At 34.7% G+C, this 26,046-nt stretch overlaps 1 protein-coding gene across 3 annotated transcripts in view; it reads right to left on the bottom strand.

Moving 5' to 3' along the window:
- Nucleotides 1-4,857: 4,857 nt before the first annotated feature.
- The window catches only part of LOC120884064 (disintegrin and metalloproteinase domain-containing protein 5-like), a 34,530-nt gene continuing 13,341 nt past the window's right edge, over nucleotides 4,858-26,046 (bottom strand). Inside the window, exons 10-13 of one of the 3 annotated variants that reach the window (XM_078031242.1) lie at nucleotides 25,926-26,007; nucleotides 16,135-16,271; nucleotides 6,155-6,225; nucleotides 4,858-6,040 (exon numbers count right to left, since the gene is read on the bottom strand). In XM_078031242.1, coding sequence (XP_077887368.1) covers nucleotides 5,985-6,040; nucleotides 6,155-6,225; nucleotides 16,135-16,271; nucleotides 25,926-26,007 — 346 coding nt within the window. In that variant the 3' untranslated portion in view covers nucleotides 4,858-5,984. The remainder of the gene's footprint in view (nucleotides 6,041-6,154; nucleotides 6,226-16,134; nucleotides 16,272-25,925; nucleotides 26,008-26,046) is intronic. The other 2 variants (XM_078031243.1, XM_078031245.1) reach the window with 2 other exon arrangements.

Raw genomic sequence — 26,046 nt, 5'->3', positions numbered from 1 at the left:
AAGTTCTAAACAAAAAGGACTAAGAAAAAAATTAATTAAAATTAAGATTGTAAATAAAAAGTAAAGAAAAAATTTTGAACCCAAAGTAAATATGGTTTATGATTATATTCAATCTGGTCTATGCCCCCCTCTGTTTGGAGCCAATGGCCCCTCAGTCCTTTGGCCACTTGTTGAATGGGGGCCTTTACTTTGGGGTCTTATCTCCTGACACCACTATTGCCTTGAAGGGGCCCCTCATGATGAGTGTGGCATCAGACCCATTGTGCTTGAAGCCAGCGCTGCTCTTAGCCAGACCAAGTCCCATAGACCCTAAAAGTGTTGACCCTTCTTTCCACACTTCTGATCTCCAGCACCTTGCTGGAGAGCACAGAATGTGTTCTTCCAGTGCCTTTTGGAAGAGGCAAAATATCAGAATCTGGAAATGATGGAAAGCAAACACCCAACTAGGGGGAACATTGAGCTACAAAAGACAAGAGTCTTTAAGGATCAGCAGGCAAGTTCCTCTCTTTCTGCCCAGAAGGATAGTTCTAAGGTACAGGGGTTCCGTAGCACCTCTCTAGAAGAGATATTCACAATTGATGAATCAGTTACATATTTTATGAGTCTACGGCCAGCTCAGTAACTCACACACCATATTTGCCCACCTTTTTGCCTTACTCTCAACTTTGCCTTTCTGGGATTATGAAGCCTGAACGTATTCTCTTGGTCTCAGACTATTCTTTAGTAAATCTAGACAAACATAATGTCCATGCAGAGTAAAGTCTACACGACAGGGACTGGGGTTGTAGTTCAGCAATAGAACTCTTACCTTGCATGTGTGAGGCACTGGGTTTGATCCTCAGCACCACGTAAAAATAAATAAACAAAATAAAGGTATTGTCTTCATCTACAGCTTAAAAAAAAGTCTCCACAACAGAGATTAGTGAAAAGACATTAATATGCAGACAGACATTTTCAGCTTTATGCAAAAAGTTTTAAAAAATAGCATTTAAAACTTCCATCCAGAAAAAAATATAAACTTTTAAAAATGATATAAAAATTAAACAATATCCAGTTCACTTTGTATTTCTCAACAAAAATAAATACCAGAAAACAGTACAACCACGTATCAACTTCTGAGGGAGAAGTCTATGTGCAAAGAGTTTTTAAATAGCCCTTTTGTTTTGCACATGTGAAAGATCTTTTAGATATGTAGAAACATACAAATATATATATATATACATATATATTTATATATATTCCCTAATATGTTTATTTAAAATTAACTAATTTGAAGAAATATTTTAATGAATAAAAATCAATAACTAACCGGGTGCAGAAATGCATACCTGTAATCCCAGCTACTTGGGAGACAGAGCTAGGAGGATTGCAAGTTTGAGGCCAGCCTTAGCAAGTTAGCAAGGCCCTAAGCACCATAGCAAGATTCTGTCTTGGAAAAAAAAAAGAAAAATCAATAAACTGCTCCTGCATTAAATTGCCAGTACCAGAAGGAGGAGTAGGAAGAGGAGGAGGAGGAGGAGGAAAAGGAAGAGGGGCGGGGAGGAGGAAGAAAAAAAAAACAAAAAGAAACCGAGGAGTGAGAATGAAATTTCAGTGTAGTTTTGGTTTGCATTTCTCTAGTTGCTAGAGATGTTGAACATTTTTTTCATTTATTTTTTGACTGTACACATTTCTTCTTTTAAGAAGTGCCTGTGTAGTTCCTTTGCCCATTTATTGAATGGATTATTTGTTTTTTTGATATTAAGTCTTTTGTGCTCTTTCTATGTCCTAGAGATGAATGCTTTATCTGAGGTATAGGTGGCAAAGATTTTCTCCCATTCTGTAGGCTCACTCTTCGTGCTCATGATTGTCTATTGTGAAGAAGCGTTTTAGTTTGATGCCTCCCAACTTATTGATGCTTTTATTTTAATTCTGTGCTTTAGGATCTTATTTGAGGGAGTCCATTGCTAAGCTGACATGATGGAGTTTTGGGCCTACATTTTCTTCTAGTAGATTCAGGAATTCTGGTCTAAGCACACTCCAGCCAGAATGGCAATTATCAAGAATACAAGTAACAATAAATGTTGGCAAGGATGTGTGGAAAAGGATACACTTACTGTAGGTGGGGGACTAAAAATTGGTGCGACCACTCTGGAAAGCAGTACAAAAATTTCTCAAAAAACTAGAAATGGAACAATTTGACCCAGTTATCCCACTCCTCGGTGTATGTACCCAGGATTTTAAAGTCAGCATGCTATAGTGACACAGCCACATCAATGTTTACAGCAGCACAATTCACTAGAGCTAAGCTATGGAGCCAACCTAGGTATCCTTCAACAGATTAATAAAGAAAGAAAATATGGCATATATACACAATAGGATATTACTCAATCATAATGAAGAATGACTTTATGGCATTATCTATAAGTGGACAGATCTGGAGATTATCATGCAAAGTGAAATATGCCAATCCCAAACCACCAAAGATCATCTGTTTTCTCCGATATATGGAAGCTAACCCACTATGAGTAGAAAGGGGAACAGAGGGGACTGAAGGGAAGGGAAGAAAGAGAAAAATGAAAGACAGTGGAATGAATTGGACATAACTTTCCTATGTAGATTTATAGACACCACAGTGAATCTCAACATTGTGTATATCCACAAGATTGGGATCCTAATTAGAATAAGATACATTCCATGCTTGTATAATTATAACAAAATGGACTCTAATGTCATGTATGACTAAAAAGAACCAATTTTTTTAAAAAGAAACAAAGAAAGAGCAGTTTCCTATGTCTGGTTTCAACCTGTATATTTATGAATCTGTGAAATCTTAGTAGCACAACAGACTTGACAGAGAAAGTAATCTATGTTAAACTTTAGAGAAGGAAAAGTACACCTTCCTCATGAGAAAACTAAATTAGTGAGAAAATAGAAACCAGAAGTCAGATAATCCAAGAATGAATACTGGCACTCCCTTAACTTGTCTGAGAAAATCATCTAGCAGAATGATCGTTCATTCCTTCATTTATAAAATCAGGATAACAATTAAACGTACCTCATTGGTCTACTTGAAGCATAAATTAAATAATGCTTTTTAAAATGTATACAAATGTTAAGATCAATAATAGGGGCATTCATATTTGTGCTTCCAAGTTCTCTAACAAGAGCTCAAAATAGACTTATCTGTTCTTTCTAAGAATGCTAGGAATGTGACCTCTTTTATAACATTTTGTCTTCTCTCTATGAATAAGAAAAATAAAGGTGAAAAAATATGTTACATAGGAGAAAAGAATTACCCCATTGGATGTTCAAATCATTTTGCATCTAACAAAAAAAAAAACAGCTAAATCCCTCTATTCTTATTCTTCTCAATTCCTATACTTCTCTCCCACATTCCACACAGGCTATGAAATTTAGGTTTCCTTTGTGTGAAATGTGCTGACTGATAAATATCGCAAAAAAATCACACAACACAGAAATAATTTTGAAAAGCAAGGGCGGGACCACTCTGCAACCTTAGGGGTCCTGCTTCTTCTACACTGGAAGGAATGAGAGCCCCGAGAAGAAATGAGAACCCACATTTTCTTTATTTATATAAAAAAGTCTTCAAAAGGATTTCGATGGAATGTTCTTTTGCCAAATAAGGTAGGAGGTAGGCTGTCCAAGCCTAATGGGTTATGCCCAAGTCCGGAGCTATAAGAAAGCAGACTTCCTCCTTATATCAAAGAAAACATGGGCATTAGGTTTTACGGGATTGGCTAACTTCACTTAGCATTATCTTCTCTAACTCCACCCATTTACCTGCAATAGTGGGATAGGGAGCTGGAGCATGGGAGGAATAGATGAACTTTAGATAGGGCAGAGGGATTGGAGGGGAAGGAGGGGGCATGGGGTAATTAATGATGGTGGAATATGATGATCATTACTCTCCAAAGTATAGGTATGAAGACATGAATTGGTGTGAATACACTATGTATACAACCAGAGATATGAAAAATTGTGCTCTATATATGTAATAAGAATTGTAATGCATTCTGCTGTCATATATAAATTTTTAAAATTTACATTAAAAAAAAAGAAAGCAGACTCCCCAACCTAGGGTAGGCAGGGATCTCTGCCTGCTGCAAAGTGGGAGGAGTCACAGAGCAATGCCACATTGAGACCTTCTTGGCTCAAGGTCGAGTGAAGATGCTATCTATAATAGGTGGCCCTCCACATAGACCTAACAAATATCGCCATTACAGCAGAAACATCAACATTTTGGAACAGTTTACAGGATCTCTAATGTCTAGCCCATCTTAATTTACAACTTTATTTTCCACTCATTTTCTATATGAAATTTAAAAAAGCAGCCCTGCTCTCCCGCCCCACACCCACTAACCCTCTCTGCACAGACACTGCAAGATTCATTGCTGACACTTCTGCAGCCTGTGATCCCCTCCTGCCATCACTGTGGATGGTTGCAGCAGCTCCCAGTTGCTGTTGTTGCTGCAAGAATCAACAGGCCATGTGCCCCATGTTCTCATTAGTAATGATAGCTAAGAGCAAAATCTAACAAGCAGAATCTCTCCTTGTTTTATGTTCTCATCTCCCATCAGTGGATGTCTTAGAAATACAGTTTTCAGGCTTTCAGCCTCTGAAATACAGAAGAGAATACTGAAGTCCATAAATGAAACCACAAGTATTTTGGCCCAATACCAAATGGCCAAGTGTTAAAAATCAACTTTCGACTAAAGTCAAAATACTTTCTCAGATAATGAATTTATGAGATTTGGAATATTATTTTTTAAATATTACATTTTTATCATTAGATGTTTTAGCAGCTGCTAAATTGATGTTCACTTTCAATCAAGACTAGTTAAGAAAGAAGCAAGATTTTGTGAGCATCTCTTATTGCTGTCGCACTTTATTCTTTTCTACATACTTTTAAAACTTTTTATTATGTTTGGATCAAATAAGATCTATTGTGGCAATCATAGAACATGACTTTTGAGTTTTTCATCTCATGAAGTTTTGTGTTCATAAAGATGACAATCTTCTTTGAAATGTTCTTCACAAAATGTGAAAGAATTCCAAACAGTATTTAGTCTTAAAAGATTTCATGACCTAAAAGTAATTAAATGACAAAAAATTACAAAGTTTTTTAAGATTTTTAAATGCTTTGAAGGTTATAACATGAATCAATTATATAAACATTGTAATACAATATAATATAATCATCACTATCCTGCTTTGCAGTATTACTATTTAAATGTTTATAAGATTTTCTGCCTCAAAACATGTATAAGAATCCTTCCTAATGTTATCCAACTAATCTATAATACTTAAATTTGTATAACCATCAATCCATTTCCCTGCTTGTTCAAAAGTTTGAAAGTAATTGATAGTGTTTGTATCGAATGAACAGCATTAACAAATAATTCTCTCAGCATTTGGTTGATAGAATTTCAACATATAAACACATTAAGAGATTTTTCATTCCAGGTTACATCTTAAATGCTTTCTTTTTTATGAAAGTGAATGTTTACATATGAATAAAAAATTCAAAGCATATTCCATGTGCATCTGAATAACATTAAATATATTGTTAACCTAGACAATCACACAATCATTGATTGCACACAAATTCAGAGAGAGCAGAAATGACACCAAAGTCAGTATGGAGCTATTCTACTCTCTAAAGTCTCAATCAAAGTCAAATGACAGATTCTGGCAAAATATCAAGGCACAAACCAACTTTGGATGTATCATAAGCTATGATTGAAACTCATTTTCTGTTTCATTTTCTTTTGCTGAAAAACTTCATTTGAGTTCATATCTGTCAAGAATTGGCCACAGTGAACTACAGCAGCTTGCTGACAAAGCCAGGGAAATTTTCTCCCTTAAAGAAAACCTAGACTCCATAGGAAGAACCTGGCTTCATTTCCAGTCCATCAGGCAGCTTGCTGGCTGGCCTCAGATCTTTTGCATGCACGACTGGTGGCCCCAGCAGGGTAGGAGGTCTATGCTTCCAACTTACTTCTACAAGTTTTCAGGATAGGAAAACTTTCTTGATAGACTGTGAAAAGAAGCAAGTAGAAAAGATTAAGCAGTGTGTCTCTAGAAAATCCCTTATCAAATTGCCTACGTGGCTCCAAAGATCTGCTCAATATTCCTTTCCCTCTTCACTCACCCTCCATTTTAAAGCCTTTTCTTTCAGTAACAAGCTGTAATTTTAGAAGGGCATTCCTCAGGGCATCTTTGCTGAAAGGCAAAATAGGATGTATCAGATCTGTTGTGGAAAAACAGTTGAAGTTCATCATGCTCTCTTACTTGACGTCAGGTTACATTCTTCCTTCCACTCTGAACCTAAGAGAAACTTCCACACACCTGACTGCACTGGTTGGACCTGGCTCACTCTGTGCTTGCTGTTGAGCCAAGAGCCTTTCCTGAAGAAGCATGAAGGCAAGAACTAATTTTCCTCCCTTCTGTAGCACATCACTCCTGGAGAATACTAAAAGCTCCCTGAACAATAAAAGGAAGTCACTGAGGTTTGAGATGCAGAAAGCAGTTGTGCTAAGTTGCCATAGTTGACCAATTGGCTTGTGGGCCAAATCCAACCAGCTATATCTTTTTATATGCCCCATGAGCAAGAGTTGTTTTTCTAATTTTATTGGCTGAAAATTTTGAATGCCTAAGGAAAAAAAGGAAAAGAATATTTTATAATGAAAAAATATATGAAATTTAAAATTTTATATCCAGATCCAACATGGCGGCAGGCACGGAGAGATCAAGTCTCTGACCTCTTCAGCTGTGCGGGCATAGGGAGTCGTAAACCATCTAAATGCTGTTTGCTCATAATCACTAGGAAATGCTGAGCTGACGTGAATCTGGGGCGAACAGTCTGGGCCTTTCAGAACATACACAGAGCCCAGATCAGCTGAATTCAAGCTCCTGTTCGCCTGCGTCTCACAGACTAACCGCTGTGACTCAGCACTAAATGATCCCACTGAAACAACTGGTCAGCCCTTCTGAACCTGCAGAGGTTAATACCAACCAAGCCCTCATAGGCAGTGGCCACAGGATTGAGACAGAGCTTGGGAGAGCCAGTCAGGACCAACCCGTTGCATTGGTCACTGGCAAAAGGAACTAACTGTCACCATTTGCATGGGATACCACCATGGCAGAGAATTGACGTCACCAGAATGCAGCGGAGAAAATAACTTCATTGAAACTGGTGATGAGAACATAAAATAAATTTATAGGAGTAAACAGTACCTCAGCAGTCAAACAGAACAAGAAGTAACATGAGTAGCATGAAAAAGCAAGGAAGAAATGGAGTACAAACAATGCAGGACAGCCTAAATATTCAGGAGGACCTAGAGACATCAGAAAAATGGTCAAATAAAGAACTCAAGGAATACCTTAGACAGATGGAATGGAACCTTAAAGAGGATATGAGACCGCAAATTCAAACAGTGAAAGAACACATTGAAAATGAATTACATAAACAGATAAAAGAAGCAAATAAGCATCTTTATCAGGAGATAGAGATTATTAAAAAATCAAATAATAATTCTAGAAATGAAGGAAACAATAAACCAAATTAAAAACTCAAATGAGAGTATCACTAACAGAGTGGAGCAAGTAGAAGCCAGAACATCAGACACTGAAGACAAAATATATCAGCTTGAAAAGAACCCAGCCAACTCAGAAAGGCTGGTAAAAAATCATGAGAAAAACATCAAAGAGATATGGGATAACATAAAAAAAAACAAACTTAAGACTCATTGGGATAGAGGAAGGTATAGAGGTTCAAACCAAGGGAATGAGCAACCTGCTGAATGAAATAATTATAGAAAACTTTCCAGAAATAAAAAAGGAAATGGATATACAAATTGTAGATGCACACAGGACACCGAGCATACAAAATCACAGTAGACCAACGCCAAGACACATTGTTATGAAGATATTCAATATACAGAACAAAGATAAAATATTAAAAGCTACAAGAGAAAGGAGACAGATTACATTCAGGGGTGAACCAATAAGGTTAACAATGGATTTTTCATCATCACAGACGCTGAAAGCAAGAAGATCCAGGATCAAAGTATTTCAAACACTGAAAGACAATGGATGCCAACCAAGAATTTTGAATTCGGCAAAATTAAGCTTCAAGTACAACAATGAAATAATAACCTTTCATGATAAACAAAAGTTAAAAGAATTTGCAGCCAGACAACCAGCATTACAAAGCACTTGAACAAAACACTACATGAGGAAGAAATGAAAAACAATAACAAAAACCAACAGTGGGAAGTGCCTCAGTAAAGACAGAGGGTGGGAGGAAAGCTAATTATGGAGAAACAAACTAAATTAAGAAAAAAGATAAATAATCAAACATGGCTGGAAGTACAAACCATATATAAATAGTAACTCTAAACATTAATGGCTTAAACTCTCCAATAAAGCGACATAGGCTGGTAACATGGATTAAAAAAACAAATCCAACAATATGCGGCCTCCAGGAGACACATCTGATTGGAAAAGACATATATAGGCTGAAGGTGAAAGGTTGGGAAAAAATATACCACACATAAGGTCCTCGTAAGCAAGCAGGGGTGGCCATCCTCATATCAAATAAAATTGACTTAAAGACTAAGTTAATCAAAAGGGATAAGGAAGGACATTATATACTGCTAAAAGGAACCATTCACCAACAAGACATAACAATTATCAATATTTATGCACCAAATAATGGTGCTGCGAGGTTCATAAAACAAACTCTCCTCAAGTTCAAGAATCAAATAGACCACAACACAATAACTATGGGTGACTTCAACACACCTCTCACCATTGGACAGATCCTCCAAACAAAAGTTGAATAAAGAAACTATAGAACTCAATATCACAATCAATAACCTAGATTTAACTGACATATATAGAATATATCAACCATCATCAAGGGGATATAGTTCTTTCTCAGCAGCACATGGATCCTTCTCAAAAATAGACCATATATTATGCCATAGGGCAACCCTCAGTAAATATAAAGGGGTGGAGATAATACCATGCATTTTATCTGATCATAATGGAATAAAACTGGAAATCATTGATAAAAGAAGGAAGGAAAAATCCTACAAAACATGAAAAATGAACAATATGTTACTGAATGATCAATGGGTTACAGAAGACATAAAGGAGGAAATCAAAAAATTCTTAGAGATAAATGAAAATACAGACACAACATATCAGAATCTATGGGACACAATGAAAGCAATTTTAAGAGGGAAATTCATCGCCTGGTGGTCATTCCTCAAAAAAAAAAAAAAAAAAAAAACCAAAAAATCAATGAGCTCACACTTCATCTCAAAGCCCTAGAAAAGGAAGAGCAAAACAACAGCAAATGTAGCAGAAGGCAAGAAATAATAAAATCAGAGTGGAAATCAACGAAATTGAAACAAAAGAAACTATTGAAAAAATTGACAAAACTAATAGTTGGTTCTTTGAAAAAATAAATAAGATCAACAGACCCTTAGCCATGCTAATGAAGAGAAGAAGAGAGAGAACTCAAATTACTAACATACGGGATGAAAAAGGCAATATCACAACAGACACTACAGAAATACAGAAGATAATTAGAAAGTATTTTGAAACCCTATATTCCAATAAAATAGAACATAGTGAAGATATTGATAAATTTCTTAAGTCATATGATTTGCCCAGACTGAGTCAGGAGGATACACACAATTTGAACAGACTGATAACAATGGATGAAATAGAAGAAGCAATCTAAAGACTACCAACCAAGAAAAGCCCAGGACCAGATGGGTATACAGCAGAGTTTAACAAAACCTTTAAAGAAGAATTAATACCAATACTTTTCAAGTTATTTCAGGAAATAGAAAAAAAGGGAGCTCTTCCAAATTCATTCTATGAGGCCAAAATCACCCTGATTCCAATACCAGACAAAGACACCTCAAAGAAAGAAAACTACAGACCAATATCTCTAATGAACCTAGATGCAAAAATCCTCAATAAAATTCTGGCAAATCAGATACAAAAACACATCAAAAAAATTGTGCACCATGATCAAGTAGGATTCATCCCTGGGATGCAAGGATGGTTCAATATATGGAAATTAATAAATGTTATTCACCACATCAATAGACTTAAAGATAAGAACCATATGATCATCTCATTAGACTCAGAAAAAGCATTCGACAAAGTACAGCATCCCTTTATGTTCAAAACATTAGAAAAACTAGGGATAACAGGAACTTACCTCAACATTGTAAAAGCTATCTATGCTAAGCCTCAGGCTAGCACCATTCTGAATGGAGAAAAATTGAAGGCATTCCTTCTAAAATCTGGAACAAGTCAGGGATGCCTTCTATCACCACTTCTATTCAATATAGTTCTCAAAACACTGGCCAGAGCAATTAGACAGACAAAAGAAATTAAAGGCATAGAAATAGGAAAAGAAGAACTTAAATTATCATTATTTGCAGATGACATGATCCAATACCTAGAAGACACAAAAGGGTCTACAAAGAAACTACTAGAACTAATAAATGAATTCAGTAAAGTGGCAGGATATAAAATCAACATGCAGAAATCAAATGCATTTCTGTATATCAGCAACAAAACTTCTGAAATGGAAATGAGGAAAAACACCCCATTCACAATATCCTCAAAAAAATAAAATACTTGGGAATCAACCCAACAAAAGAGGTGAAATATTTATACAATGAAAACTACAGAACCCTAAAGAGAGAAATAGAAAAAGATCTTAGAAGATGGAAAAATATACCCTGTTCATGGATAGGCAGAACTAACATATATATATTATATATATATATATATATATACTAAAAATTATTTTCTGTCATAAATAAGAACTAGTGTTGGTGATCCCCCAGTATCTGTAAGGGATTTATCCTGGGTCTCCCTGTATTCTAGACTCAAATATCAAAATCCATAAATGTGAAAATCCTTTAAATATATTTAAATATATAAATTTTAACATATGTATATAAATAAAATATCCTATGGCCTTGGAGTTTTTAAATACATGAACTACATCATTCTTATTTCTCTTTCTAGTGCCAAACAATTGAATTTTTAACTTTTGGCCTTAATATTTAATATATTTTATATATTTAATTACATTTTTGCTGTTTGTGTAAATATAAGAATGTTAGTGTAAAAATTAAGAGCATATTTTTTGCCCTTCATAATTTTAAATTTTCAAATAAAAATTGGTTATAGATTTATCATTGAGAAAACATGGCATAGACTTATTTTCCCTGCTTCTCCTTGGTAAGTATAAACTCTGAAAATAATATAAGAATCTATGAAGAATTCAGAAAAATCAATTGATAGATAAACATGTTTTGACTCATAGGACAAGAGGAAGGGTGTAGTACCAGGGTATCTTATATCTCCCCACTAAATAAAAGATGATCCAGGTTTAATATTTTCAGAATCACAACCTGGCAACAAAACGTAGCTCAGATACCTTCCCTCTTTCCCAAGACCAAATGTAAATCCAAGTGAAAGCACAAGGTAATCCTGGCACAACTAGAATGACAGATCAATTAGAATAACTGCTTATCCACTATGGGTGAGATTGTACATTAGTACAACTACTACAGAAAACACTGTGGTTCCTCAGAAAACAAAAAATAGAATGACCATGAGATTCAGAAATCTCATTACTGGGTATATACTCAAAGTAAACTAAATTACTGTGTCAAAAGACATCAGCATGGTGTTCATAATAGAAGGAAGATCAGCATATCAAAATCTCTGGGACACTATGAAGGCCGTACTAAGAGGAAAGTTTTTGCACTGAGTGCATTCATTAAAAGAATAAAAAGTCACTTTTTGACCTAACACTTCATCTCAAAGCCCTAGAAAAAGAAGAACAAATCAACACCAAAAGCAATAGAAGATAGGAAATAATTAAAATCAGAGCTAAAAGCAATGAAATTGAAACAAAAGAAACAATTGAAAAAATTGACAAAACAAAAAGTTAGTTCTTTGAAAAAAATAAATAAAATAGGTAAACCCCTGGCCATGATAACAAAGAGAAAAGGAAAGAAAACTCAAATTACTAAAATACAAGATGAAGAAGGAAATGTCACAACAGAAATGCTTGAAGTACAGAAGATAATTAGAAATAATTTTGAAAATTTATACTCTAATAAAATAGAAAATCTCAAAGACATCAACAAATTTCTAGAGACAGATAACCTACCCAAACTGAATGAGGAGGTCATAGATGATTTAAACAGATCAATTTCAAGTAATGAAGTAGAAAACACCATCAGAAACCTACCAACCAAGAAAATCCCAGAAACAGATGGATTCTCAGCCAAGTTCTATTAGGCTTTTGAAGAAAAATTAACACCAATACTCCTCAAAGTATTCCATGAAATAGAAAAGGAGGGAACCCTTCTAAACACATTCTATGAGGCTAATATCACTCTGATACCAAAACCAGACAAAGACACATAAAAGAAAGAAAATTTCAGACCAATATCTCTGATGAACATAGATGCAAAAATTCTCAATATAACTCTGGGAAATCAAATACAAAAACATATCAAAAAGACAGTGCACCATGAGTAAGGGGAGTTCATCCGAGGAATGCAAAAAAAATTCCACCAGAAAACTTCTAGAACTAATAAATGAACTCAGCAAAGTAACAGAATATAAAATTAACACCCATAAATCAAAGGCATTTCTGTATATCAGTGACAAACCCTCTGAAAATGTATGAGTAAAACTACACCATTTACTCAACCTCAAAAAAAAATACTTGGTAATCAATGAAAGAGGTGAAAGACCTCTACAACATAAACAACAGAACACTAAAGAAAGAAATTGAAAAAAAACCTCAGAAGATGGAAAGATCTCCTCTACTCCTGAATAGGCAGAATTAATGTCAAAATGACCATACTACAAAAAGTGTTATACAGATTTAATGCAATTTCTATTAAAATCCCAAAGACATACTTCATATAGAAATAGAAAAAGCAATCACAAAATTTGGAAAAACAAGAGACCCTGAATATCTAAAGCAATCCTTAGCAAGAAAAGTGAGTCAGGAGACATCACAACACCAGAACTCAAACTATACCTCAGAACTATAATAACAAAAATGACATGGTACTGGTACCAAACAGACTTGGAGACCAATGGTACAGAATAGAGGACACAGAGAGAAACCCACATAAATACAGTTATCTCATAACAGACAAGGGTGCCAAAAACATTCACTGGAGAAAAGATAGCCTATTCAACTAATGATGCTGGCAAAACTGGAAATCCATATGTAGCAAAAATAAAATTAAACCTCTATCTCTCACCTTGCACATAAATCAACTCAAAGTTGACCAAAGACTTAGGCACTAGAACAGAGACCATGGACATAATAGAAGAAAAAATATCTTCACCATGTTGGCCTAGGATTTGACTTCTTTAACAAGATTTCTAAAGTGCAAGAAGTAGAATCAAGAATTAATAAATGGAATGAATTCAAATTAATTTTCAGCAAAGGACACAATCAATAATGTGAGGAGAGAGCCTACAGACTGTGAGACAATCTTTACCACATGCACCTCTGATAAAGGATTAATCTCTAGATATATAAAGAACTCAAAAAACACACACACAAAAATAACCCAATCAATAAATGGACTAAGGAACTGAACAGAACACTTCACAGGAGAAGAAATACAATTGATCAACAGATATATAAAAAAAGTGTTCAACCTCTTCAGCAATTAGAGAAATGCAAATCAAAACTACTGTAAGATTTCATCTCACTCTTGTGAGAAAGGCAATCATCAAGAATACAGGAAACAATAAATGTTGGCAAGGGCATGAGGAAAAGGGTACACTCATACATTGCTGGTAGGATTGCAAATTGGTGCAGCCAATATGGAAAGCAGTATGAAGATGCCTCACAAAACTGGGAATGGAACCACCATTTGACCCAGCTATCCCACTCCTTGGTTTATACCCAAAGGACTTAAAATCAGCATACTACCACCACATCAATGTTTATACCAGCTTGATCACAATAACTAAACTATTGAACCATCCTATGTGTCCCTCAATAGATGAATGTATAAAGAAAATGTGGTATATATACTCAATGGAATATTACTCAGCTCTAAAGAAGAGTGAAATTATGGAATTTGCCAGTAAATGGTAGGAGTTGGAGAATATCATACTAAATGAAATAAGCCAATCCCACAAAACCAAAGGCCAAATGTTTTCTCTAATATGTGGATGCTAATTCACAATAAGGTGGTGGGCACTAGGGAAAAATATCATTACCTTAGATTATTAGGTAGAGGGAAGTGATAGGATCAGGAGAAGAGGGGATGTGGGGATACTAAAGAGAGTAGAATGAAACAGACATTATTACTTTATGTGTATATGTGACTACATGACCAAAATGATTCTGCAACATATATACTCATAAAAATAAGAAATTATATCACATCTATGTGTGATATAATGCATAAATGCATTCTACCATCATGTATTAATACAAGTTTGAAAAACAAAAAGCAAGATCAGTAGAGTAAGTGGATCATGGGTTGTGAAAGGAAAGATACTAGGTTGAGATGGATCAAATTATGTCATGTGCATGTATACATATGAACAGGGCATAATGAATTCCACTACTCTGTATGACCATAATGTACCAATGAAAATAATAATGATGATAGCAATAATAATAATACCTGTACTCCCATGTTTATTAAATCACTATTCTCCACTTCCCATAATATAGAATCAATCTAAATATTAATCAATAGATGAAGTTGTAAAGAAAATATAGCATATTTTTGCAATGGAATATTATTCAGCTATAGAAAGCATGAAATTCTTTTACAATGTAGGACATTATGTTAAATGAGTGAGGCATTGAAAGGCAAACATCATGTCATCTTATTTTTTAGTAGAATACAAAAAATATGTCACAGAAGTTCAGAGTAGAATAGTGGTTAGCAGATATTGGAAGTATAGAGGAAAGGGGAGGTAGTAAAAGGCTCATTAATGAATACAATTTTACAGTTTGATAGAAAGAATAAGTTCTCATCTTCTCTGGCATGGAATGGTGAATATAATGAAAAACAATGGATTAATATATCTCAACACTTAGAAGAGAGGATTTTTGTATGCATTCACCATAAATAAACAAGAAAAGTCTAAGATGAAGGATATGCCAATTACTCAAAGTTGAACAATGCCCAATATAGGGAGAAAACAAAACATCATAATGTACCTCATAAATTTGTACAAACACTATGTTTATATCAAAATAATAATAAAATAAATATCAAGAAGAAAACACAAAAGGCAAACAGTATAAATGAGAATGTTGGGTTGGATGTACTGTTGTACTCTGTTGGTGAAAACTAAAACTAGTGTAACCATTATTGTAAATAGTACAGAGGTTCCCCAAAAAGTTAAAAATAGAACTACCATATGACACAGAAATCTCACTACTGGGTTTACATCCAAAGGAAATGAAATTAGTTTGCTGAAGAGATATCTGCACTCACATGTTTACTGCAGCATTATTCATAATAACCAAGAATATCCAGGATCAACTTGTGTTCAATGGATACATAAATTAAGAAACTATGTCATATGTATATGAAAATACTACTCAGCCACAAATAAAAAACAAAATGTCATTGGAATTTTAATATGGATTGAATTAAATCTGTAGACTGTTTGGATATAAAGACATTTTAATGAGAATTTTAATGAGCAAAGACTGTGTTTCCATTTATTTGTGTTCTTCAAATACTTTCACCAATGAATTATAGTTTTCAGTATATGGATCTTTCACAATAATTACAATTTCAAAATTTACATTGTTTGATTATAGAGGGTGTCCTTGAACTGGTCACAAGAAAAAAGTACAATCCAGATTCCAGCAAACAGGAAAGATGAAGAGTTTCCCCAGGCGTAGAGAATCCTGACAGCACATGGCCTATTTTGGTAAGTGTTCTATTCACATTTGAAAAGAAATTTAATTCTAAAGTCATTTTGGATAGTGTTCTATCATTGCAAATCACTTTAATTTGATTAGTACAAATATAATACTAAAAAGACATATAACAAAGAACATTATCTTACACTGCTTTTGGTGTCATTGTGCATGTTTCTCCTGAGCAATAGCAGTGCGCACTATTATCATAATCCAATCCAATAGTAACTCCGAGCAACTGAACAATAGTGACAGCAAATGACTCCCAGGATAAACCCTCTGAATACTAAAAACATGAAGAAAAAAAAACTTTTATTAAGAATTATGATGTTATAAAATAAAGCAATATTAACTATAATAAAAAATCAGTATATTTAAAGCTCATTTTTAAACTTATTAACATATTCAAGGCCCCTGTGTAGATGTAAGTTATAGTAGGGTTATATAAACTTTTCAGGTAGACTTATTCAACCTGAATTGTTGAGAGCCATCCATGGGCTATGTGTGGACTACACTAGCACCACAGCCTAGTGAATAGGGGAATCTTGTGTCTGGGAATGTCCAGTGGAAATTTCCTCTGGACAAGACCACCCAGCTACATTGTAAGTCATATTCAGCCCTGCCCCAGGTCCCACACAACATGGGAGATGGGGTGACCTGCTGCAGCCCACAGCCTCTCAGAGATGGGTATGACCTGCCAAGATGCCAATCAATATGCTGACTGCCAGACACCACTAAGCAAGACTCTGCCCCTAAAATCATATCCCTGCCTTTGATGTACTGTCTTAAATCAGCCACAGGAGCCATTTTTTAGTTGTCCAGCTCCAGCTCCTGTGTGGGCTGAACCTATCAGGTGCTCCATCCTTTAAAACTTTAATTCTGACTCTGTCTTTTGTTCTTTACTAATTATTTTAGATTTTAACTTCTTCAGAGGTTTTATTCCTCTGAGCAGGCAAGAGTTCCATGGTGAGGTGCTGGCCACCCAATGGTAATGAATGAGTCAAAACAATAATTAAATTTAATTTCAAAACACTATTAATTACTGACAACATAAGTGATCCCAGAAAATCCAATGACCTCAAATATCACATTGGCATTACTTTAAAATTTCATTTTAATAATCAGTTTTACATTCCCTCTCCGATAGGCAGCTTCTAAAATGGGTCTCAATCATCCTTGCCTCATTGTATTCACATCTTGTGTAATTCTACTCCAAGATTTTATTAATGCATTAAACATTTCCATCTACCCTCAAAGGAGAGTTAGTTATTTCATATTCTGGAAAGCTGTTGAACCCATGCAAGCCCTCCTTTCCCATCCAAGCTTCTGATTAAAATTACTTAAGAAAAAAATAGAGTACAGGAAATATTTTTTTTTACCAAACCTTGCACACTCCATTTCTTCTACTCTCCAAAAAAAGAAAATATTGTTCACTTTTGATTGGTAAAAAATACAAATTAGCTAGGATCCCAAGGAATCTCAAGGAAAAAAAATAATATATAAAATACATAAAATTAGTTACAAGCACTAGAAAAGAGAGCAAAGCAGATTCCAAATTCACCCTTCTATACTCTATATTTGATGAGATAAAGATACTGAAGATTATGTTTCCTATGTTTTTGTCACCAAATTATTGACAGTTGGAAGGAAGAAGAGATTGTTTTCTTCTCATATACTGTTGCTTTTGTCAGTCTTTTCCAACTAGCAGCAGCATTTTGCCTCTAAAGTAGAAGTTTATTCCAGTAATTTCAGCTAAATTCAGGAACAATAGTTTCACAGATATAGTGCCTTCTAGTTCTATCATAACCCATCCAATCCTAGATTTTAAAAGTAGCAGTAGCTGGAGACACCACTTCTGCCTCCACTGGCAACTTTTGAAAAACCCACAAGTAACATCATAATCAATGACAAAAACTGAAAACTTTTCCTCTGATATCAGATACAAGGCAGGGATATCCACATTCACCAGTTCTCTTCAGCATAGTGTTGGAAATACAAACAAGAGCAATCAGACAAGAAAAAAATAAATAAAACACATCCAATGGGGCTTTCAAGGTGGAACAAGTTGGTTGCTCCATGGTGCGAAACCAAAAAACAGATAGGCAGCTTCTCAACAAGGTGGGTAAACAAAAAAGGGAGCAGAGAACTTTACTGTAATTTAATACTCAGCATAAAGAATATTAAGGACTCAGGAGGTTGGATATAATTAAATAAGGAAGAAACCTCCAGTGCCACATCCACGCCACAGTGGGAAGCAATAGCCAGAGCAGTCCCTCCACAAGCAAAGTGAGGGGATAAGGGAGAATTAAAGGAATCCACATTTTTAGGAAGCCAGAATCATGTCTGGATATGAAGAGTTTAGAGATCAAAGACACAGCCAAACTGAACTGAAAGGCATGATGCACAATATCCTTGTGCAGGAAAGAACCTGCTTTTCTCCCAACTGTGTGCAGAGGACACAGGAAAGAACCATTTTGCAGCCAAGGAATTGGGGCTGGAAACGAGGGGAGCCAAATCCTAGCAAACCTGAGTTTGGTCTGAAATACAGGCCTGGCAAAATCATACTGCAGGACATACAGTGTACTTATGTAACCAGGAGAAAAAACTCAAACATGGAAAGGGGTTTACATAGAATACTGGTTGTGGAAACCCACCTGCATTTGCCCTTCCACTCCAATATGGCTGCTTGCAGGAATGACTTGGGAGAGGCATGCCTGGCTGGGAATTGGAAAGAGCAGGGACAGAAGACTGAACCAGAGACCAAGAAACATGAGATCCACAGATAACAGAGTGGCCTAAGAATTCACTCCTTCACCATATGAGTGGAACCTAGGGGAGATCCCTATGGTGCAGTCTTCCAGGGTGGACCAGCAATTTCTGGGTCCTAGAGGTGCACTGATTTAAAATCTCCAGACCAACTGGCATTCATCAAAGTGCCTGGAGCCTACCTAAGCCTAAACCACCTCCAGGAGTTTCACCTTGGAGATTACCTCTCTCACTCTAGCAACCCCGGCCCCCAAGGGTGGAGGCAAGCTTCAGATCCAGACAAGCCCATGTAACACTGTTGAGAAGGGAAGCTGATAATATTCTGAAGTCCAAAAACAAAAATTCCTTAATTTTTCATTGAGATCTTTTTTTTCCTTTTTTTCTTTTCTCTATTTAATTATGATCTTAATGATTCATGGACCTTTGTACATATGCATATTTGTTTTTTCTCATTTCTAGCCTATTTGAAGCCAGTTATTTTCCATTGACCAGTATTTTGAAGACAAAGATGTTTGATTATTTTATTTTTATTTTTAATTTTTAAAATTTTTAACTTATGTATATTTTTTCTCTCACTAATCTGTTTCCCTTCATTCTCTTTCTTTCTTCTTTTCTGCTACCAATCTCTACTATTCTTCCTTTCATTGTAGCTTTAATTTTTTACTTCTATCTTCTCTCCTTCTTCCTCATAAACATTACAACCTACATCTCTTCTACTGTCTCCCTGTCCACCATTTGAAATTGTAAACTCTTTTGCAAACTTACTGTTTTATTGTAGGCAATAACTGATCATTGTAGGCAATAACTGATCATGTAATTTCTGTTCATTGTGACAATTAACATTGTAGATGTCATAGCAGGAACTATTTGGATTAATGCTGCATATTGTTTGCATTGGTTGTTGCTATTATTTGTACCCACCCTAAATGGTGAGGTACTGGAAACTATCAGGGACACTATAAGTCCAAAAGGCAGAAACACTACTATGTCAAGTCCACATTCATAGATGGGTAGACATACAAACAACATGAAAAAGCAAAAGAACAAATCATCCCTAACAAATCAAGATGCTCTAATAACAGAATCCACTGACACCACACTGAAAGAAATGTCAAAGAAAGGTGTTTAGAATGGACATAGTTAAACTGATCTGCTAAGTAACAGATGGTATAAGGAATGAAATTGGTATATATTATTCCAAGACCTCAAATCTAAGAGGTCATCTTGTAATAATATACACCCAATCTCTGAATGAAAATGAAAGCCAGCCAAGAATATTACACCAAGCAAAATTAAGCTACAGAATTGATGAAGCAATAAAAACCTTCTGTGATAAACAAAAGTTAAAAGAATTCACAACTAGAAAGCCTGCATTACAAAACATACCTAATAAAATATTACATGAAGAAATGAAACATAAAAGTGAAAACTACCAAAGGGAGGAAGTACACTAGAAGAATAGTCAATCAAAGAAGAAACTAATTCAAACTAAAAACCAAAAATAACTCAAAATGACATAGAATAAAAATATTTTCTCAATAAAAATATTGAATATAAATAGTCCAAACACATCAATCAAAAGACATAGGCTAGCAGATTGGATTAAAAACTGAGGTGCAACAATATGCTGTCTCCAAAAGACTCATCTCCATAGATAATGACATCCAGACTGAAGCTAAAATGATGGGAAAAACATATCATTCACATGGATTTTGTAAACAAACAGGGTTTATTATCCTCATATCAGATAAAGTGGACTTCAAGCCAAAGTTAAACAGAAGAGACAAAGAAAGACATTTATACTGCTTCAGGGAATTATACATCAACCAGACATAACAATTGTAAATATTTATGCCCCAAACAATGGAGATTCTACATACATCAAACAAACCTTTCTCAATTTCAAGAATCAAATAGACAACAACACAATAAAACTGGATGACTTTAACAAAACTCCCTCACCACTGGATAGATTCTCTAAAGAAAAACTAAAAAAAAAGAAGAAGCTATAGAACCCCAAAATACAATTAATAATTTAGACACAACATAACAGATACATATAGAAAATTTCATCCATCAGTGACTGAAAACCATCTAAGTAACAAATTGATCTCCATAAAATAGACCATATCTTAGGCCACAAAGAAACTCTTAGCAAGTACACCAAAAGAGAGAGAGAGAGAGAGAGAGAGAGAGAGAGAGAGAGAGAGAGAGAATACCTTCATTATTATCAGATCTTATGAATTGAAATCTGAAACCACCAATAAAATAAACAATAGAACCTACTCCAATACCTGGAGACAAAATGATACCATATTCAATGACCAATGAATAGCAGAAGAAATCAGGGATGAAATTTTACTTAAATATAAATGAAAATAGTGATACAGTATATCAAAATCTCTGGGACACTATGAAGGCAGGTCTAAGAGGAAAGTTCATTGTATTGAGCTCATTCACTAAACGAATAGAAAGTCACCAAATAAATAACCTAACATTATATCTCAAAGTCCTAGAAAAAGTAGAACTAATCAACACCCAAAGCAGCAGAAGACAGCAAATAATGAAAATCAGAGAAGAAATAAAGAAACTGAAACAAAAAATTAATGAAACAAAATGTTATAAATGTTAATAAAATTGGTAAAACCTTAACCAACCTAATAATGTGAGAGAAAACTTACTGAAATTTATAATGAAAAAGAAACCACTGAAATATCAAAAAATAATCAGACTATTTTGAAAATATACACTCTAATAAATTAGAAAATCTTGGAAGACATTAACAAATTTTTAGAGACATATGACCTACACAAATTGAATCAGGAAGACAAAGAAAATTTAATCAATTTTAAGCAATGAAATTCAACATGTCATCAAAGCCTACCAGCAAACAAAAGCCTAGGACCAGAGGGATTCTCACCTGAGTTCTACCTGACCTTTAAAGAGAACTAACACCATCCTACTGAAATTATTCCATGAAACGGAAAAGTAAGGAACACTTCCAAGTTCATTTGATCACCATGATACCAAAACCAGACAAATATGCATCAGGAAAGAAAACTTCAGACCATTATCCCCAATGTACCTAGATACAAAAATTCTTAATACAATACTGGCAAATTGCATACAAAAATATATTAAGAAGATAGTGCACCATACTCAAATGGGGTTCATCTCAAGCATGCAAGGTTGGTTCAACATACAGAAGTCAATAAATGTAAACATCAATAGACTTAATGACAAGAATTACATGATTCAATAAATAGATGCAGGAAAAGCATTTGACAAACTACAGCATCCATTCATGACCACAACACTAGAAAAATTAGGGATGATAGGACCATACCTTAACATGGTAAAAGCTATATATTATAAACCCAAGGCAAACACCATTCTAGAAGGAGAAAAATTGGAAGCATTTCCTCTGCAAACTGGAACAAGACAGGGGGACCCTCTTTCACCACTTCTGTTCAACACAGTACTGAAAATCCTACCAGAGCAATTAGAAGAAAGATGAAAAGAAAAACTCAAATTATCCTTATTTGCTGACTATGTAATTCCCTACATGTAGAACACCATAAATCTCCACCAGAAAGCTTCTAGAACTCAAAATAAATTCAGCAATGTATCAGGATATAAAATTAACACTCATAAATCATTCCATTCCAATATATCAGTGATGAATCAACTGATGGAAAATTATCCCATTCTCAATAGCCTCAAAGAAAATAAAATATATGGGAATCAATCTAACAAAAGAGGTGAAAAACCTCTACAATAAAAACTACAGAACACTAAAGAAAAAATCCAAGAAGGCCTTAGAAGATGGAAAGATCTCCCATGATTTTGAATAGGCAGAATTAATATTGTCAAAATGGCCATGCTACCAAAAGTACTATCTATACACATTTAATGCAATTACTATTGAGGTTCTGATGACATTCTTCAGAGAAACAGAAAAAGCAGTCATGAAATTCATTTGGAATATAAGATACCCAGAATAGCCAAAGCAATCTTCAGCAAGTAAAGCAGGAAGCATCCAAATACCAGACTTTAAATTATACAATGGCATAGAAGATAAGACTCACAGACAGAACCACATAAATACAGTTATCTCATACTAGACAAAAGTGCCATACACATACATTGGAAAAAAGATAGCCTTTTCAACAAATGGTGCTGGGGAAACTAGAAATCCTTGTGTAATAAAATAAAATTAGAACCCTGTTTTCCTTTTCTCTCCCTTTCCCTCCCATCTCATGACTCTGTTTAATGTTAATCTTTTCTTCCTGCTTTTCCTCCCTGCTCTCTTCAGAGACCCTCATTGTTATACAAAATTACATATAAGAGATTGTGAGAGGAATGGGAAAATAAACAAGGAGAGAAATGAATTACAGTAGATGGGGTAGAGAGAGAAGATGTGAGGGAAGGGGAGGGGGGATAGTAGGGGATAGGTAAGGTAGCAGAATACAACAGTTACTAATAGGGCATTATGTAAAATTGTGGATGTGTAACCGACGCAATTCTGCAATCTGCATTTGGGGTAAAAATTGGGAGTTCATAACCCACTTCAATCTAATGTATGAAATATGATATGTCAAGAGCTTTGTAACGTTGTGAACAACCAATAAATAAAAAAAAAAGAACCCTGTCTCTCACAGTGAACAAAACTCTTCTCAAAATGGATCAAGGACCTAGAGAAACTACACGTAATAAAAGAAAAACTAGGCCGAAATCTCCATCATATCAGCTTAGGAACCAAATTCCTCAACAACACTCCTAAGGCAAAAGAAGTAAAATTGAGAATTAATAAATGAGATTTTATAAAATTAAAAAGCTTCTTCACAGCAAAATAAATAATCAAGAACTCAGAGGTATACACAATGGAATAGTACTCCACTTTTAAAAAGAATGAAATTATGGCATTTGCCAGAAAATGGATGGAACTGGAGAATATATGCTAAGTGAAATAAGCCGGGCCAAAGAACCAAAGACCGAATGTTTTCTCTGATATGCAGAGGCACAATGGTGTGGGGGTGGATAGAATAGAGGTATTTGAGACTAGACAGTAGGGAATAAAGGGAGCAGAGATAAGAATGATAATAGAATAAATTGGACATTATTACCCTATATGCATATATGATTGCAATTTGGTGCAATCAATCTGGAAAGCAGTATGGAGATTCCTTAGGAAACTTGGAATGGAACCACCATTTGAAGCAGCTAACCTTTTCCATTTATACAACCCAGGTACTTAAAATCAGCACACTATAGTAACCAAACGAATGTTTATAGCAGCTCAATTCACAATAGTTAAACTATGGAAGCAACCTATGTGCCCTTCAATTGATGAATGGATAAGGAAACTATGGTGTATATACTCAATGAGATATCACTCAGCATTAAAAGAGAATAAAATTATGGCACGTGCAGGTAAGTGGATGGAGTTGGAGAATACCATGCTAAGTGAAGTTAGACAATGCAGACAATCAAAGGCCAAATGTTCTCTCTGATAAGTGGATGCTGATCCATAATGGGAGGCGGGGGACATGGGAAAATGGAGAAACTGTGATTAGTCAAAGTGGAGGGTTGGGGAGCTTGCATAGGGGCAGAAAAGATGGTGGAATGAGATGAACTTTATTACCCTAGGTACATGTATGACTGCACATATGGTACGACACTATATCTTATACAAGCAGAAAAATGAAAAGTTGTGCTGCATTTGTGTATAATGAATCAAAATGCATTCTGTTGTCATATATACCTAATTAAAATAATAAATGTGTCACTCAAAGAAAAAATACAAGTAACAATCAATGTTGGTGAGGATGTGGGGAAAAGGTGCACTCATACATTGGTGGTGGGACTGAAAATTGGTGCAGCCAACATGGAAAGCAGTTTGGAGATTCCTCACAAAACCTGGAATAGAACCACAATTTGACCCAGCTATCCCACTCCTCAGTTTATATCCAAAGGACTTAAAAACAGTATAGTACACTGATGCAGCCACATCAATGTTTATAGCAGCTCAATTCACAATAGCCAAGCTATGGAATCAATCTAGGTTCCTTGAACAAATGAATGGATAAGGAAAATGTGGTACATATATACAATGAAACATTACTCAGCCTCAAAGAAGAATGAAATTATGGCATCTGCTGATAAATGGATGGAAATGAAGATTATCATGCTAAGTGATGTAAACCAATCCCAAAATGCCAAAAGCCAAATATTCTCTCTGATATGAGAATGCTGAATCACAATAGGTGGTGAGAGGTAGGAGTGACAGTTCACTGAATTGGATGGGGGAAATAGGAGGAATTAAGGGGGGTCAAAATGAGAAACACAGTAGAATGAATGTAACCTAGCTGTCCTATGTTCATATGTGAATACACAATCAGTGTAACTTCACATAAAGTACAATCACAAGAATGGGAAGTTATATTCCATGCATGTATGATATGCAAAACTACATTCTACTATCATGCATAACTAATAACAAATTTTTAGAAATCAGACCTCAAAACAATTAAAAACATTATTTTCAATGGCACCAATAATCCAAACAAGTGCTGATGGTTACTTCTCAAATACTGGTTTGAGAGATAACCAAGAGCAAAGATGGAGAAATAAAAACAACTGTCTAGGAAGTGTCAGATTATTCTTTAAACATAGTAAAACATAACCTCACAAAATAGTAATATTCAATAGTAGATCTTTAGTACAACTTTCTGCTCCTCCCAAACATAATGCAATAATATACTAATTACCTATTAAAAATACTAATTTTTTAAAATAAATAGTATATAATGTATACCAATAATTAAACTAGAAAATCAAAATTAAAGGATGAACCTAAAATTGCAGTGGTTATATAATTAATATTGAGGACTAGCATACCAATGTTCAAAAAGTTAAAATTTGAAAATTTGACTTAAAGACCAAATATGCTTTTTTAAAAAAAAAAAAAATCTGATATTGAGGAGCAGATGGACTTTCCAATATTATCTTTTTAAAGCTATGTTTAAAGTTTAATCTTAGTGTTCCCAAGTACTAATATAAAAGCTATACAAGAATTTGTAAAATATTAGCAATATATTTATTCAAGATTTAAAATACTTAGGAAATTTTGAACATAAAAATAGTGGAAGCAAATTAGATAATGATTACATACCAGAGCAATTCCTGCATCAAAATTATTTTCACATACTTTTCCTGGAAATGTAATACCTACAGAGGCAGAATGTTTCACAAAGCTAAAAAACAATAAGTTTACTCATAAGTGTATTTAAAGT

This window comes from Ictidomys tridecemlineatus, chromosome 14 (assembly GCF_052094955.1).
Source record: "Ictidomys tridecemlineatus isolate mIctTri1 chromosome 14, mIctTri1.hap1, whole genome shotgun sequence".
In the NCBI taxonomy this organism is placed as follows: Eukaryota; Metazoa; Chordata; class Mammalia; order Rodentia; family Sciuridae; genus Ictidomys; species Ictidomys tridecemlineatus.
Note: the sequence above shows the minus strand (reverse complement) of the source record. Positions and strands in the feature narration are given on the sequence as shown.